Consider the following 18,952-nt stretch of genomic DNA (forward strand, 5'->3'; position numbering starts at 1 on the left):
TAAAAGTAGGTTTTGATTCCGAGATAAATCCCTGCAATTATATACAAATTTTGATATTTAAAGTATCTCTCTTAGAATGGGATTTGTAATTTTCTTCATATTTTCAACACGGTCAATAACTCCTACTTCTTTTCTTATGTAGCTAATCTACTCAAGGGTTCTGTATTATTTTTTATCTCTTCTTTTGGTCTTTCAATCAGTACTCGTGGACCCTTTGGGTTAATACTCACCCAATCCCTGAAGGCCAATACTCATTCAGCTGGGCCAAGCGTGGGGCCAAAGAGATAGTAGAGCAGTGATGCACTTGTTTTGTGGTGCTGACCCAGGTTTAGTCACCAGCACTGCATATGGTCTCCTGAGCACTGCCAGAACTGATCCTGAAGTACAGAGCCAGGAGCTAGCCCTGAAAGGCAATTGATTCTGCCCCTGAGCTGTTTCTTTCTGCTCCAAGGATTATTCTTTCTCTTTGCATTCCTTACCTGCTGTGTTCTCTTCACCTGATTCCAATTATCACTGACCTTCATATTCCCAGTTCTAATGTCCACATCTTGTCCTCATTTTACTCGGTATCTCAGGAGCACTTAAAAATTCAACAGACTCTTTCCTCTTGAAGCAGGATTCTTGAGGATGAGGCTCTCAAGAGAAGAGCGATCGTAAGAGTAACCAGAAAGCTTTGCATAAGAGCTTATAAAGTAAAATAAAACTTGCCTTTGACTAGTAGACATTAATGACTAAAATATTATTAGAGATGTTTAGAGGTATTTACATAAAAGGTTTGTATAGGATTATTTTTTCTTAAATGTTATAGAACATCAGTCTCAGTTCAGCATAGTAAAACAGAGTTTAAAGGGGCTTCTTTGTTTAATAGCAGTTAATGGCGTATTATATATTCAGCTTCTCATTGTTTTAGACGAAGAAATCAAGCAAAATGTGGGTATTAAGTAAAGTCTAGATGAATTTGCTAATTTTTCAGTTTGTAATATATCGAGTGGTACTCAGGGATAACTTCTAGCTCTGTGCTCAGGGTTCACTACTGGGGGTGGGTTTGTGTTGGGGGGGATACAGGGAGTCATTGATCTTTAATACAAGTCACCATGTGTAAGGTAAAGACCTCGCTGCCTGTATATCTCTCAAGCCCAATCTAGTTGAATTTGATTATAAACGATACCATTAATTTTATTCTTTTGCACCATATCCATCTGCTTTAAGAAAAAGTTATATGAGATTCATTTTCATTACTCATGATAATTAAGTTCCATATAATTTATGGAAACATTTCAGTATTGGCCCATCACTGAACTATTGATCCGACAAGAAATGCTGTATTGGGGTCAGAGAGATAGTACAGTTGGTAGAGCGTTTGCTGTGCCCATGGCTGGGTTCAATCCCTGTCACCCCTCACTGAGCCCTGGGCCCCACCAGGAGTATTTCCTGAGATCAGACCCGGGTGTAGCCATAAGACAAATAATGAAATACTGTAATAGTTTTCTATAGTCTCCGATACCCATGTTCACATCGGTAATAAGCTCATCTTATTTTGAATCATTATATAACCTTGTGTTAGATGTGTTTCTATTTAAAGATCCCTCGTTGAATAAGTGCAATTGCTTCAACACTGAATAATCTATCTAAAATAGTTTGTAAACCATATATGTTTTCCCTGGGTAAGGCACATCACAGCCTTTTTGCACTTACAAAGACTGAACAGCACTTCAGCACTATATTTGGGAGCTACTCTAAGTGGCAAAAGCAACAAAAAAGCACACACATATAAATCATAGCACTAGATTTACAGTGAAAGCAACACTTGTCTTCAGAATGATAGTTGAAACAAACAAACAAACAAAAAGCAGAGGATACTCTTTTCAAGTCTGCTGGAAATAGTTACATTATATGTAGCTTAAATGTTTATTATTATTATTTTTTATTAATGAATCACCATGAGGGTACAGATACATATTTACATATTTTCATGCTTGTGTTTCAGTCATGCACTGCTTGAGTACCCATCCCTCCACCAGTGCCCATTCTCCACTGATGATCCCAGCATCCCTCCCACCCCCCCATAACATCTCCCCCACCAGACCCTGCCTCTGTGGCAGGGTGTTCTCTTTTGTTCTCTCTCTCTCTCCTTTTGGGTGTTATGCTTTGCAATGGAGGTATTGGGTGGCCATCGTGTTCAATCTATACTCTGCTTTCAGCACTCCTCTCCCATCCCATGTGGTTCCTCCCACCGCACTTTACTTGGTGTTCCTTCTCTATCTGAACTGCCTTTTCCCCCAGCATGTGGGGCCAGCTACCAAGCCATGGAGCAAACCTGGTACTTATTTCTTCTATTCTTGGGTGTTAGTATCCCATTCTGTTGTTTAATATTCTGCAGATGAATGCATTTATTCTATGTCTGTCTCTCTCTTTCTGACTCATTTCACTTAGCATGATACTTTCCATGTTGATCCACTTATATGGAAAGTTCATGACTTCATCTTTTCTGATAGCTGCATAGTATTCCATTGTGTAGATATACCAAAGTTTCTTTAACCAGTCATCTGTCCTCGGGCACTGGGGTTTTTTCCAGATTCTGGCTATTGTAAACAGTGCTGCAATGAACATACAAGTGAGATGTCATTTCGACTAACCTTTTTGCCTCTCCGGGACATATTCCCAGAAGTGGTATTGCTGGGTCAAATGGGAGATCAATTTCTAATTTTTGGAGGAATGACTATATTGTTTTCCAAAAGGACTGAACCAGTCAGCATTCCAACCTGCAGTGTAGGAGGGTCCCTTTCTCCCCACATTCACGCCAACAGCGGTTGCTTTTATTCTTCTGGATGTGTGCTAGTCTCTGTGGTGTTAGATGGTATCTCATAGTTGTTGTTTTTTCTTTTTTTTAATTTATTTTTTAATTGAGTCACTGTGAGTACAGTTACAGGGCTTTTAGGATTGAGTCTCAGTCATACTATGCTCAAACACCCATCCCTTCACCAGTGTACATGTTCCACCATCAATAACCCCAGCATACCCCCCCACACACACACACACACTCTGCCTGTGTGGCAGATAATTTTCACTTTACTCTCTCCTTACTTTGATTAAATTTAATTTTCGACAGGAAACTCACTATCATTATATGGAGTTTTTCCTCCAACAGTCAGAACTCTCAGAGGGCATCATTAGATCGTATGTTTTCTATTGTTGGTAACAAAGAGCATATGATGTTGCACGGTCGCGAAAGCGGCTGCCCAGATTTGGAATTCTGGTATTAAGTCCTGAGGTATTTCTGCCAGTGGCAGCCACATTCTGAGATTGGTTTCTGTGGTGCTGGGATCATGGCTGTTCAGGAGCAGAGGAGCTGTTTGTGGGTGACCGCTTGGGGTCTCATTTGGGCAGGAGGCAGGGCCGGTTCTGTCTCCCCCATCGCAAGATTCCCCATGCATCCCGTCCCATCACTGTAAACTCCTACCTATCTGTCCAATTGGTTCTGAACAGTGGCAGTCGCCATGCTGTCCAGGGGGGGAAAGGCCAAGGGACAGAAACCCTTCCCCTCCCGGGGCTGCACGGGGCCGTAGCTTAGTTCAGAGTCCAGGAGTATATCTGCCAGCAGCCGCTGCGTTCGGAGATTGGTTTCTGTGCCTCTGGGATAATGGACACTCAGGGGTGGTGGAGCCGTTCCTGAGCATATTTTGCACAGTTTGGCAATGTCCCATTCCGCATATGGGAGCCGTGTTAGTAGAAGCTCAGTGTCGCTGGGGCTCCAACTGGAGAAGGCATCTCATAATTGTTTTGATCTGCATCTCCCTGATGATTAGTGATGCAGAGCATTTTTTTCATGTGCCTTTTGGCCATTTGTATCTCTTCTTTGGGAAAGTTTCTGTTCATTTCTTTGCCCCATTTTCTGATGGGGTTGGATGTTTTCTTCTTGTAGAGTTCAGTTACATACCTTTGATATCAACCCCTTATCGGATCGGTATTGGGTGAATATCCTTTCCCATTCTGTAGATTGCCTTTGTATTCTGGTCACTGTGTCTTTTGCAGTACAGAATATTCTTAGTTTAATATATTCTGTTTAGCTCTGTTTCTACTTGGTTGCTTAGTTGCATGTCATCTTTGAAGATACCTTTAGTTTCGATATCGTGGAGGGTTTTTTCGACCTTGTCTTCTTTTTTTTTTTTTTTAAAGTTACCAGTTTTATTAGCAAATATGTACAGATAGTGCCATATTTTCCTTTTTTTTCAAACTTTTTTTTTTTTTACAGATTTATACACTTTTGTGCTTATACTTCCCTCATACAAAGTTTGGGAACCCATCCCTTCACCAGTGCCCATTCTCCACCACCCGTAAACCCAGTGTCCCTCCCACCCTCCCCAATCCCATCTCCCCCCCACCCCACCCTGCCACTGTGGCAAGGCATTCCCTTCTGTTTTCTCTCTCTAATTAGCTGTTGTGGTTTGCAATAAAGGTGTTGAGTGGCCGCTGTGCTCAGTCTCTAGCCCTCATTCAGCCCGCAACTCCCTTCCCCCACATGGCCTTCGACTACAATGTAGTTGGTGATCGCTTCTCTGAGTTGACCTTTCCCCGGAACGTGAGGCCAGCCTCGAAGCCATGGAGTCAACCTCCTGGTACTTATTTCTACAGTTCTTGGGTGTTAGTCTCCCACTCTGTTATTCTATATACCATAGATGAGTGCAATCTTTCTATGTCTGTCTCTCTCTTTCTGACTCATTTCACTCAGCATGAAACTTTTCATGCCCATCCACTTGACTACAAAATTCTTGACCTCCTTTTTTCTAACAGCTGCATAGTATTCCATTGTATAGATGTACCAAAGTTTCCTCAACCAGTCATCCGTTCTGGGGCATTCAGGTTTTTTCCAGATTCTGGCTATTGTAAACAGTGCTGCTGGCACAACTGGACAACCACATGCAAAAAAGATGGGTTTAGACCTTGACCTGACACCATGCACAAAAGTCAGATCAAAATGGATTAAAGACCTCAACATTAGACCACAAACCATAAGGTACATTGAAGACAAGGTCGGCGAAACCCTCCACGATATTGAAGATAAAGGTATCTTCAAAGGTGACACGGAACTAAGCAATCTAGTAAAAACAGAGATCAACAAATGGGACTACATTAAACTAAAAAGCTTCTGCACCGCAAGAGATACAGTGACCAGAATACAAAGACTATCCACAGAATGGGAAAGGATATTTACACAATACCCATCAGATAAGGGGTTGATATCAATGGTATATAAAGCACTGGTTGAGCTCTACAAGAAGAAAACATCCAACCCCATCAAAAAATGGGGCAAAGAAATGAACAGAAACTTTACCAAGGAAGAAATACGAATGGCCAAAAGGCACATGAAAAAGTGCTCTACATCACTAATCATCAGAGAGATGCAGATCAAAACAACCATGAGATACCACCTCACACCACAGAGACTAGCACACATCCAAAAGAACAAAAGCAACCGCTGTTGGAGAGGATGTGGGGAGAAAGGGACCCTTCTTCACTGCTGGTGGGAATGCCGACTGGTTCAGCCCTTCTGGAAAACAATTTGGACGACTCTCAAAAAATTAGATATTGAATTCCCATTTGACCCAGCAATACCACTGCTGGGAATATATCCCAGAGAGGCAAAAAAGTACAATCGAAAGAACATCTGCACATGTATGTTCATCGACCTTGTCTTCAATGTATCTTACAGATTGTGGTCTGATGCTGAGGTCTTTAATCCATTTTGATATGATTTTTGTGCATGGTGTCAGGTTGAGATCTAAGCCCATTCTTTTGCATGTGGTTGCCCAGTTGTGCCAGCACCATTTGTTAAAAAGACTTTCCTTGCTCCACTTCACATTTCTTGCTCCCTTACCAAAGATTAGATGAACATACATTTGGGGTTGTGTGTAGGGATATTCCATCCTGTTCCATTGGTCTGCAGATCTGCCTTTTTTCCGATGCCATGCTGTTTTAATTGTTACTGCTTTGTAGTAGAGTTTAAGGATGGGAAGGGTGATGCCTCCAATCGTCTTTTTCCCAAGAATTTCTTTAGGTATTCGTGGGTGTTTGTTATTCCATATGAATTTCAGGATTTCTTGATCAATTTCTTTGAAGAATTTCATGGGTATCCTTATAGGGATCACACTGAATCTGTATAGTGCTTTAGGGAGTATTGCCATTTTGACAATGTTAAGTCTTCCTATCCATGAGCAGGGAATAAGTTTCCATTTCCTTGTGTCTTATTTTATTTCGTGGAGTAGGGTTTTGTAGTTTTCTTTGTAGAGATCCTTAACCTCTTTAGTTAGGCTGATTCTGAGGTACTTGATTTTATTGGGCAAGATTGTGAGTGGCATTTTTTTATGTCACTTTCTTCTGTCTCACTATTTGCGTATAGGAAGGCCATGGATTGTTTTGAGTATTGATTTTATAGCCTGCAACTTTATTGTACAGGTCTATTGTTTCTAGGAGTTTCTTATTAGAGGTTTCAAAAAATACCTCAAAACAAATAAGAATGAAGACACAAGCTACCAGAACCTGTAGGATGCAGCTAAAGCTGTTAAGGTTAAAAAGCTAAAGTGTTAAGGTTAACATTTATAGCTCTGCAAGAATTACTCAGGAAGGAAAAAAGGGCCTACATAGAGAGCTTGACTTCAAAGCTCAATATCTTAGAAAAGGACCAGCAAAAGGAACCCAAACCAGGCAGAAGGAAAGAAATAATAAAACTTAGAGCAGAAATTAATGACATGGAAACCCAAAATACAATCCGAAAGAACAATAAAACAAAGAGCCGGTTCTTTGAGAAAATAAATAAGATTGATAAACCATTAACAAGACTCACAAAGAAAGAGAGAACTAATAAACTGAATCAGAAATGAAAATGGGAACATCACAACAGAAACCAATTAAATTGAAAACATCATCAGAGAGTGCTTTGAAGTCTGTATGCTACGAAACAAGAGAACCTAAAAGAAATGGATACATTCCTTGATTCCTACAATCTCCGAAGACTGAACCAAGAAGACTTGGAATACCTGAACAGATCCATTAATATCAAGGAAATTGAAACTGTAATCAAAAGTCTTCCCAAAAGCAAAAGCCCAGGCCCAGATGGTTTCACTAGCGAATTCTTCCAAACATTTAAAGAGGACCTGTTGCCAGTTCTCCTCAAGCTTTTCCAAGAAGTTGAAGAAACAGGAGCTCTCCCAAACAGTTTCTATGAAGCACATATCTCCCTAATACCAAAAGCAAATAAAGACAGTAATAACTAGGAAAACTACAGGCCAATCTCCCTGATGAACATGGATGCAAAATCATCAACAAAATATTAGCAAATAGAATCCAACAACTCATCAAAAAAATCATACTTTACAACCAAGTGGGATTCATCCCAGGGATACAAGGATGGTTTAACATTCAGAAATCAATCAACATAATCTATCATATCAACAAAAGTAAAAATAAAAACCATATAATCATTTTAATAAATGCAGAGAAAGCATTTGACAAGATCCAGTATCCATTTTTGATGAAAACTCTCACCAAGATAGGTTTTGAAGGAACTTTCCTCAATAATCAAAGCCATCTACCACAAACCCTTGGCAAGCATTATCCTCAATGGAGAAAAACTAAGGACCTTTCCTCTAAGATCAGGGACAAAATAAGCATGCCCACTATCACCACTTCTATTCAACATAGTACTGGAAGTATTTGCAATAGCAATTAGGCAAGAAAAAGACATTAAGGGCATCCAGATAGAAAGGAAGAAATCAAGCTCTCACTATTTGCAGATGACATGGTTCTATACACAGAGAATCCTAAAAACCTCTATTAAGTAGCTTAAATGTTTTATACAATCCTGTGGATGCACAAGTCTATGGGTGAGCATGTTTGCTTCACAGATATTATTTTAATATCAAAGAATTCACCATGTATGTTGTTTTGTCTGCATTCTTTTATTAAAAATGCTTTAAGTTTTTCTATTATTGTTTACAGTACCACATATAAGTTCACTCTTCAAACCTGAATATACTTTGATTGTTTGGATATACACTGAATATAATGATTTCCAGTTCAGGACTGTTACAAATTAAGCTGTCAAAACATCCTCATGCAAGAACTTTTACAACATACATTTTTTAAATAGAGAAGAATTTAGGAGAAGAGTTGTTTGATTATAGGTTTAATATTTGCTAACATATTTTAGAAATCCTAGATGTTTGCCAAAGTGGTCATGCAGTATTTCATTACCACTGTCTTCCCGTTGTTCATTGATTTGCTCAAGCAGGCACCAGTAACATCTCCGTTGTGAGACTTGTTGTTACTGTTTTTGGCATGTTGGATAAATCACGGGTAGCTGCCATGGGGGTGGGATACTCTTGGTAGCTTGCTGGACTCTCCGAAAGGGGTAGAGGAATCGAACCTGGGTCAGCAAATGCAAGGCAAATGCCCTACCCCCTGTGCTAGGACTCCAGTCCATTACCTTATCTACTATGAATTATTTAGATCTTAGTTATTTTTTCAGTTTTAATCCCTAAAGGGTTATAGACTTATTTGTTGCTATTGGTCTGGTTTTTCTAGAGACTTCCATTGTCACCAGGGTCAGGCATTTTTATAGACAATTAGCACTGATTTGTCATGTGATGTTGCCCATTTTTTTGCTTTTCGTTTATTGATTTGTAAAATATCTTAGTTGATGTTAGTGTATTATTCTTAAAACTGTTTTAAATATTTCCATTTCATCTCTTGGGCCTTGAATTTTTATAACCATAAACAAGAATTTTTGATTATCTTAAATTCCAATGCATTGTGTTATTTTAATATTCTATAGGAAATTTCCATTAATCTCAAATTCGATGCAGAATCTCACATGTCAGAGCTTGGCATGGTACCTGTGGTGTATTTGATACGCCCAAAACAGTAACAATAATGGGCCTCATTCCTCTGACTCTGAATGCGACAGGGACGAATGGAGACGTTACTGGCACCAGCTGGAGCAAATTAATGAGCAATGGGATGACAGTGATACAGTGAAACTCAAGTCATGAAAGGGCTGGGCAGTACTGAACCATGTCAAACCCTCAGCAGGACGAATTATTCAGCAGCGGGAGAGGGCATGAGGACAAGAAGGATGGCCTAATGGTCCCACAAGTATGCTGGTAGATGTTGTAGGTACATCGGTGGTGGTTGAAGGTGCAGTAACTGTGTACATAAATACCACAAATCATAATGCGGTTGAAACTATGTTACCTAACTACAACCAGAATATACATTTTGAAGCTACTCTTCTTTCTTTCAGAAAGTCAGAAGGGAAGGTATATTTCCCTGATATTTAGTCAGTTGTGCTAGCACCAGTTTTGATAAAAACCAACCAACAAGCACGTGTTTCTTTCTCCGCTGAGTGTCTTAGGGATTTATCCGAAAATAGTTCTAATATCTGCGGGTATATTCGTCATTGCTCTCATGATAATAATAGATTTCAAAGTCTTAAAAGTAAGATATCAACTACTTTCATTTTACCTTTTGTTTAACCTGGATTTTTTAACTTCACTACATAATATTTTGGATCTTTAAAATCCTAAATGTGATCTTCTATGAGGATCTTCTATGAAGGCTCCTTTAAGGATTTGACTAGAATGGTGTTGTGTGTGTATATGTATGTGTATATATACATATACACATATATGTTGTGTATATATGTGTGTATACATATATGTGCATATGTGTGTATATACGTATATGTATACAATACATGTATGTACATATACATTTGTACGTACACATACACACATACAGATATGAGTGTATGTGTCTACAATTTTTGAGACCTTTCATTTCATTTCGTGATGACTTGGAAATTTCCATGTTAAATTTTAACACTCCTGTGATGGTCCGAATGGACTAATTGTACAAATCAACTAATATAGGCTTTCTTTACTCCCCAAATTCTGGGTTCCAGAAAGAAAAAAAATTCTCCTCAGAGTTTGCATTTAAACATGTGAATGTAATCATTCTAGCAACAATTAGTGAAAAAAAAATGAATGTCACAGGTCATCCCAAAGCATTTGTCCTATCTAAATGTCCCATCCAAGTGGCTCATGGAGAATAAAGACCTGTTCCAAAGTAGTTTTTTGTTTATGTTTATTCAGAAAATCAGTGAACAGCATCTTTAACATAAAAAATAAAGTATTTTTGCTTACGTGAGTACCTAATTATGTGTTTTACCTGACTGCAGTCAATTGTATTTTGTTGGTGATCTACATTGACATATAGAAGTAAGCAGATTAAATTAGATCATTTCCCATATGATATGAAAGTTATATAGAGATAAAGAACATAAGAAGAAGTACCTGATACATTTATATAGTGATATGCAGTTCTTTTTGTTTCAGAGATAACTGATAACATATGATATATAACATGAGCACATCAGAAAACACTATAACTTCCTAAAGATGAATTAACATTCTAGGAAACTTCTTGAAAGGAGATTAAATATTGAGCAAAAGACTGAAAACTCAAGTCACTGTAATTTTATTTCAAGCATTTTGAAACAGATGTTACCTCTCAAGTTGCTACTATATTTTAAATTCCTTTATTTTCAATATTCATTAAGTCAGTCTTTTCTTCTCGTTTCTATTAAGAGTAACATCTGCTTTTTCTGTTCAAAGCAACCACCCTAAAAGTCTTTCTTTAAAAAATAATGCCATTAGAAAGGCAGTCTATATAGAAAATGCTTTGTGAACATTTTTATTTGCATAAAAAGCATGTTTTTCTAACAATTATATGTTATGTTAGAAATACAAAATATGCTAGTTGAACTTATGAAAAAATTAAGTTCATAGCCTGGATTATGGTTTAAAGGTGGTTGATTTAAGGTTAAAATTCTCTCTGTACAACTAGCCATTTTTATTTGTAATGTACAATTAAAAAGCTCTATCACTGCGAAAGAATGAATAACTGGAAGTGTCTGTCACAAAGTAGCATCAAATGAACTCAGTATAAACTACATCAAAACCATTGCAGTGGTGCGTATTTTTTCAAATAAAAACACTTTAGAGAATATGTACTCTAATCAGCCTCCTCAAAATTAGTCCTCACAGGATTTCTTTGCTTGGAATTAGAAATATTTCATAGACATTATGAACTGCATCTATTGGATAATATAATTTGAAATATTGGGGCCTGAGAGATCGTACTGTGGGTAAGGCATTTTTCTTACACGCGGCCAACCAGAGTTCAATCCTCAGCACCCCAATAAGGTCCTTCAAGCCTGCCTTGAGTGATTCCTGAGAAGTTGACTGTGGCCCCAAAGCCCATTTTGATATATCTATCACTGTATAGTTTTAGCTTGGAGCCAGAAATATTGTATAGGGTAAGCTACTTGTCTTGCATATGACTGACCTCACTTTCTCATGTCCCCATGAGCACAGCCAGAAGTAACCCTGAGCACTGCCAAGTGTGGCCCCAAGCTCCTCAAAATTAAAATTAAAATTAATGTTAAATATTACCTTAGAGGAGAAGGAAGCATATCTAGAGTTGTGTTGATGTGGAGGGTTATATATTCCATGTATTTTATTTAGCTAAAGGTTATTTTAAAAATCTTTGACCTTAATATCAGCAAGAAATGTATTAGTTAAATTTCCAAATTTCCTTACCACTGACATGTACTTTTCCTCTCTGAAGGTGGTTCTATAAGTTAGACACCTCACTTGTATCACTTGTCATCCCATTTATCTTTGATTTGCTCGAGTGGGTGCCAGTAACGTCTCCACCCGTCCCTGTTAAGTACTAGTGTAGCCCAATGGTGTCTGCTCGCTCCAGGAACATGAAGAGCCTTAAACCCCTTCATTCAGGGTTTTGACGAAGAAGTCTGACCATCTCATAGGTGGGCAGCCACAAGGTCTTTTGTCCCATGGAATCCAGTCGGTAACAGCTCTAGTCCAGCGGTCATCTCTAAATCTCTTTACAAGTCCGGCCCATCTGATTTTTGATGTCTTGGCAAATGAGACAGCGTCCCTGATTCTTGATTGTCAACAGAGTTGGAACACTGGATTCCTTCTCTCACTGGAGGGAAATGTGATATTCCAAGCATAGCTCTTTTGATTCTTCTTTGGGAGAACCAAATAGCATTCTCATCCTGTTTACATAGGGCTCAGGTCTCTGATGCGTATGTTAGTGCATCCTTGATACAAATCCTATTTCAGTCTCTAAAGAGAGTATTATTATGGGCCTTCCTAGATCCCAAACTTCAGGTGATCCCTCATTTTTCCAACAAGATAATTAAGAGCACTTTCTTTAGATATTATTAAATAAATTTATTTAAAAATATTTATTTTTATATTATCAAAGTACCACAGTTTACAAAATTGTTCATAGTTGAGTTTTAGACATACTGTATTGCAACTCCAATCCCAACACCAGTGTCAGCTTCCTTCCACTAGTATTCCTGGTTCCTATAAACTTACATATATAACATACAACATATGACATATGTATATGTATATAGCATATATACATATGACATATGTACATGTATAATATATATATACTTCAGATTCTATGGGTGAAACTACCTATAATATTTACTTATTTCGTTTTCACTATAATATACATACATAATTTATAAAGTTAATTAACCATGCTCACTTTTTGGAAATAATTTGTTCTCTAATTTCTTCACCTCTCAGTTTAACATTATTATTTCTGTCCTTACTTTGGGAGCTATCAATACAACTTTGCAGAATTCATTGGCTTCGCCTCTAACTTCTTTGAAGGCAGGAATTCTCCCCATGTCTAAGGTTGTGACTAGTGTCATAATCTCAAACTTCAAATACCTGTTCTGTGTAATGATAGGATATTCTCCTTCAGTAGTTTTGGACCACACCTACCTTATCTTGGCGGGGGAAAGGGGTAGTATGCTTCTGGTTTAATGCCCACCAGTCACTTCTGGTGGTGCTTGGAGATCCGGTAATGCTGAGGATGAAACTAGACATCACACATAAAAGTATATTCATGATCTTCACATTACTTAAACTTCCATACTGGTTTCTTTAGGAAGTTTATTTATAGCTATACCAATGTTTGTTGCTGTGAGATAATAATCCCCAAGAAAAAGTAATAAGAAGTCTTAGCTGTCTTCTGTGTATGAGGAGACCACGCAAGGCTTCTCTGATTTTTGATCTAGTGGTAAAGATAGACCGCTTATGCGGTGCAGAATGATACCATAGCTGTTTGTTACAGGGCTATCATATTATTAATTCATTGGCTTCTCAGATCAAAGGTGTAAAGTGGGTGATACTATTTGCATCTTAGAGCAGTCTGACATAGAGTACACTACCCAGGCGTACAACAGAAATAGTAAAATGGATTCTTTTCATTAGTTAGCTTTTCTGATCCCTACACCCCTACTTAGAAGAGTCTCAGTGATAACTCATACAGTGCATGGGTTACTACCTGTGTGGTTTTTCTATAATTGTCGGGCTGAGGAGACGTTGGTCTCTTACAGTGAATGAAAGGATAGCATCTGTTCAGTGGCAGGTCAAAAGCGCTACTGTATTCTTTTTGTTGTTGTCTGTTTGGTTGGTGGTTGGGGAGGGGAGGACACAACACTCAGTGTTCACGGTTTACTCCTGCTCTGTGCTCAGGGAACCATATGAGGTGCTGGGGATTGAACCCAGATTAACTGTGTGCAAGGCAAGCACCCTACCTGTTGTTCGATCATTCTGATCCCGGGAAGTGCTATTTTAATCCTGTTTGGTAACATGTTCTTCGTGATTTATGACAACATATTTTTTTCTAAAATTTAAAAGGATAATAATATAATATTTCTGAATCAATGTATAGGTATTTATTATAAATTATTTATTGGCACTTATTCTAGGGTATATTTACTTCTTGCATTGATCCTATCATTGTGATATTGGCTTTTGAATCTGGGAATCATTCATGGTGGTTTTTTTATGTACATCCTATATCTATGGATCTATTTATTTAAATTTATTAAGGTAATGTTGGTTTATAGGAATATACATGTTTATGTATTTTATGGGGTGCATTTTTTATAACAGGTGGATAAAAAAATTAAAAGAAACAACCCTTTTCACAGTAATTGGATTATTCTTGAGCCCTTGAAGAATAAACTCCTTGCCACTGGTAGGATAGGGACCTCATTCCCAGCATTTATTGCTGAGGCATGCCCCTTGATGATTAAAATTAAACTTTCAAATTACTAATTGGAATTAAAAAGTGACTAGAGATCACAGTTTGAGCTCAGACACAGCAGTGGCTGCCACCAATAAGGCAGCTTTTATCTGAGGTCCAATTCCTCTAGTAATTAACTTTTGGGGAAAATTAAGTAACCTTTTCATTTTAATCTGATTGGAATAAAAGACCTTTTGCTAGGAACAATTAAACTAATTATGTTCTATTTTATAAATTAATTTTTGATGGAAAAATAATTTTATGTAGGACAACTTGAAAAAAACTTTCTGATATGCTATTTAAAAGAGATAGATTCATCGATTGAAAATATCATAAAAATGATTTCTTTAGTAATTACTTTGGTAGGAAGTATTATAGTTTGGATTTAAACATTTGTAATACTAATGTCTTTGGGATAGATGTCCTTAAAATGAATTTCAAAATCAGACTTTGCAAGACACAAAAACCAAAGCCCAAATCAATACTATCGATCCCTGGCACCACCAAAGCCCAAGTCAATACTTTCGATCCCTGGCACCACCTACGTTCCTCCAAATTCCACTCCTCCGTCCTCTGGAACAGCGACAGGAGTAATCTATTAGCGTCACCTGGTGAATCCGAGAAACTAAGAACAAAATCAAAACCAAGCATTCATGGTGAGTCAACATAAGTTTGGTCTGAACTTCAGTGAAAAATGTCGTGGTGGCAGTCGGGTCTTCTATGGGCCTGTTCTGTGGGAGCACCCGAAAGTAATCTACTTGGGAAGTAATTCAGGAGTGAAAACTCACATATAGGTTTGCATGCATTTGGGTTTTATAGGTAGTTGAAGAAAGGTTATAGTTGGTTCAGTATTTTAATTTGCTAACTAGGTTTCTTTGTCCTTTGTGAAGCTGAAATATATCCTCCAGTAATTTTTCCTTATAGTTTGAGATTATGTTGCTTGGAATTAACTGGAGCTTCCATTTTCCAATGCATGAGCCTTTATTAAATATAAAAAGAGTCACTCTGGCCTTTATAGATTTTACTATTTCTTATACTCTTTCCAAGTGTGTAATATTTCACGGTTACTCTTTTCTATTTTCTCCTTAGTTTTCTAATTTTTTTTTATAAAATGAACACAAACCCAGCATAAACTGTTTAACTGTTGTCAAATCAAGTGTTTCATTGATTTATAATTCCCAAAGAACTTGCTAATGACCAGGAATGAGGTGTGATTGCTAGTGGTGGGACTTATGGATTTATTCTATTGGCTTTTGTTTAAATACCACATAGTTTATGTAAGATGCTTTCTTTGTAATGCTTTGATAATTTTGATATTATTTATCTTACTTTTTATTGATTCAGCCATATATCTAACTGCATCTATACATTCTTTCTTTTGTTCTTAATTTGTATAAAATTTATACACCAATGTGTTTCTTCACTTGTAAAGTTCTGACCCTTGATATTAAAAATTGTGTAAACATATTATATTAATAAAAAAAACCCTCTATTTTGTACTTACCAGGTTCTGGGTTGAATGATGGACAGTGGCACGAGGTTCGATTTCTAGCGAAGGAAAATTTTGCTATTCTCACCATTGATGGAGATGAAGCATCAGCAGTTCGAACGAACAGCCCTCTTCAAGTTAAAACTGGAGAAAGGTACTTCTTCGGAGGTAAGATTACCATTTTTAAAAACTTGTTAACTAGTATATTTCTAATGATACAGTTTCACTGAAGATTGAAAATAAAGTATTGGCATTTTATTTAATGAACTCAGTAGATCTTACAAAAGAACTCTGTGATCTCTTGAGCACAAAATGAGTAGCAAATTTGTGTCTTCACGGCAAAGGTATTAATATTTGACAAAATTCTTAAATTGAATGCAAATATAAAAGTATAAAGCTTGAGTTCTGAATTCATTATTTCTTGCATTAGTATACTCAAGAGACACTTCCTTATGTATCATGCATTCATCACCTATTGCTATAAAACTAATTAGACCAAAACTTATGACATCAAACATCATTCATTGCTTAACAGTTACTCTAAGAGGTTTCCAAAAGTACTTGTCCCTCCCACTCCTATTTTAGAAAAAAAAATCATACTCATTAATTTCCAGGAAATCTACCTTCTTTATGTTAACACGTACAGAGCACACACCACTCCCTGCCAATTCTACCAAAGAACTTGTTGCATCTCCCAGGATTGGTCCAACACACCCTCCTGGATGGGGGTAGTATTGCCCACTTTGGGACACAGTGCTCTAGAACAGATATTCAGGATGGTTAAATCGATGATGCCGGAATGGCTGACTGGTGACTTGGGGGTTCTCAGGATGAGATTCCCAAAGTTGGGTAGGATCTAACCATTGAAGACCTTACAGCTTCAACTCCCAGAAGCTCACACCCTTGATGAACAGCTGGTGCTGGCAGCTATCCAAGAACATTGATTACTCTGTGTGTCTGGGACCCTCAGCGCCGTTCCTCTTCAAGTGGTCTCCCCTTTAGGTAATAGGAGTGCAAGGGGGTGGGAGAGGGGTGCAGAGAAATGGAAAGACAGGAGGGGCATAAACAAGCCAGTCAGCAAGAGGTGTTATCCAAGATGGAAGCCTGGATTTTTTATCATTGTATCTTAGATACAATATACCCTATCACTTCTGTCATATTCAGTTTGAAATGAGGCATGAAATCAAGCCCACATTTCAAGATAAGGATGAAGAGGTGGGTATTTGGCAACCACTATCAGAAACCCCTTACACAGGGTACATTATATATTAAGCAGTCATCCAACCCCACATACCTTGGTTCTTAAGTAACAAAAAAATAGTGAACTGAAAGTTTCTCTTAACACATTCTAAGGTATAGGCAAGTATGTTATAATAGATAACTGGTATATTTTCTAATTTGATATCATTTCTCTTTTATTGTTAATAGAATGTTGGAAACCCTTTTTATCAAAGTACCAGGTGTGTTGTTTAGATCTATAAATCTCTAGTAGATTATTGCTCCTATCAGTGTATCACTGTATCACTGTCATCCCATTGTTCATCGATTTACTCGAACAGGCGCCAGTAACAGCTCCATTCTTCCCAGCCTGAGATTTTAGCGGCCTATCCTCATCTTTCCCAACAATTGGAGGCTCTTTCAGGGTCAGGGGAATCATACCTATTATTGTTACTGTTTTTGGCATATCAGATATGCCAGAGGGAGCTTTCCAGGCTCTGTCATGTGGGCAGGATACTCTCAGTAGCTTGCTGGCCTCTCTGAGAGGCATATATATGAGAGGCATATATATATATATTTCATCTATGATTTTATGGAAAATGGGTCTTATGATGTGAAGTGCGGCCACTTTACAGCCCCATGGTCCAGACTCGTGTGAGTCTTGGCCTGAGTGTGTGGAAAACGGCCTGGAACATGGTGGTGGTTGGGTAGAAGACGTCAGCTGCCAGAGTTGGGTCCCTTGGGGTGCAGAGGGCTCTCACTTGCTCCCCTCTGGGGCACCCCAAGTGGAAACAGCCTGACATGGAGTCCCTATTTCTCCTATGTAATATGAAATCATAAAAAGTACCTTGTTTCCTTTGTTTAAAATTTTAAAAAGTAGGTGCGCATAGATTTGCTTCTGAAAACATGCCTGTTAACTTTATATGTCAATTAGCTTGTGCCTACAATTATCTGTATGTATTTCACTGTACAGTATTTCCACTTGAGAGCGGACCTCCTATATATCTTGCTCTCTACTGTCTAGCTTCTTCAGCTGAATCGCAACCCCCTTTGAGGTCACTAAGTCAAATGTGCAGGTTGCAAATATTTTTTGCAATGTTTAAAAGTTTGTTAAAAGAATGATCAAAAATGAATTCAAACTCAAACACATAATAAAGCTGAGGTGATCCTGGCTGTGCTGGCTCATGTTGCGTTTCTTTGGAACACAAGAGATAAAGAATAGAAAAAAAATAAGAAACATACCCCTACTCTCTGCTCTAAGGTCCAATAAAGTTTTCTAAATGCTACGTGCCCGCCAGGAGTGATCCCTGAGCACAGAGCCAGGAGTAATCCTTTAGTACCACCTTATGTAGTCCCCAAACAACCAACAAACAAAAGTCTCGGATACTAGATTATGAATTAATATTTAGATTGCATTTGTAAATGCTAAAGAATAGGCAATAGAGAATTTTAAATCCAAATTCCTAAAAGAGTCAATAGAAGTCCTGGGAACCTTAGTGAGTTGCCACTGAGGTTGTAAGAAACACCTAAATTCGACACTCTCGGCTCCTGTACCAGATGTTTCTGCCCCTGGTGTCATGCTTTGATGATTTGTGAAACTCAGAGACACAAGTTCCCAAATTAGACCTCTGCTCCTTTAATCTTCCGTGGTATTTTTGTAAGTTAAAACTACATGGTTTTTAAAGTGTTCTCCATAAATATTTGATGAGCAGATGAAAATCAGACAAGATAACTTATGAGTGAATAAATAGGAATGTACTGGTAGGAGAGAAAGCAAGGCAAGACCAGACTAGTTTTCCACTGAAATACATTTAGTGGATGGCTCTTGGCCAACAGCTTCATTGCTATGACAATCATCAGTGGTCAAGCTATTTCTAAGCTCTATTCATCCAAATGACAGTGAACTGTCTTGGCTTTGAAGGATCTTGTTGAGTACCGAAGGCTAGTATTGGTCTTTTTTCCACTTAGCTGGGTAGGCAAAGAGCTATAACAGCAAATTTATGGCACAGAGTGTCTAAGATTGGAGACATTTGCAGTGCATAC

At 37.9% G+C, this 18,952-nt stretch overlaps 1 protein-coding gene across 1 annotated transcript in view; it reads left to right on the forward strand.

The window, feature by feature from the left end:
- The window catches only part of CNTNAP2 (contactin associated protein 2), a 1,529,860-nt gene that overhangs the window by 541,311 nt on the left and 969,597 nt on the right, over positions 1-18,952 (forward strand). Inside the window, exon 9 of the mRNA XM_055129775.1 lies at positions 15,710-15,859. Within this exon, the coding sequence (XP_054985750.1) occupies positions 15,710-15,859 (150 nt within the window). The remainder of the gene's footprint in view (positions 1-15,709; positions 15,860-18,952) is intronic.

Source organism: Sorex araneus, chromosome 1 (genome assembly GCF_027595985.1).
Source record: "Sorex araneus isolate mSorAra2 chromosome 1, mSorAra2.pri, whole genome shotgun sequence".
Classification (NCBI taxonomy): domain Eukaryota; kingdom Metazoa; phylum Chordata; class Mammalia; order Eulipotyphla; family Soricidae; genus Sorex; species Sorex araneus.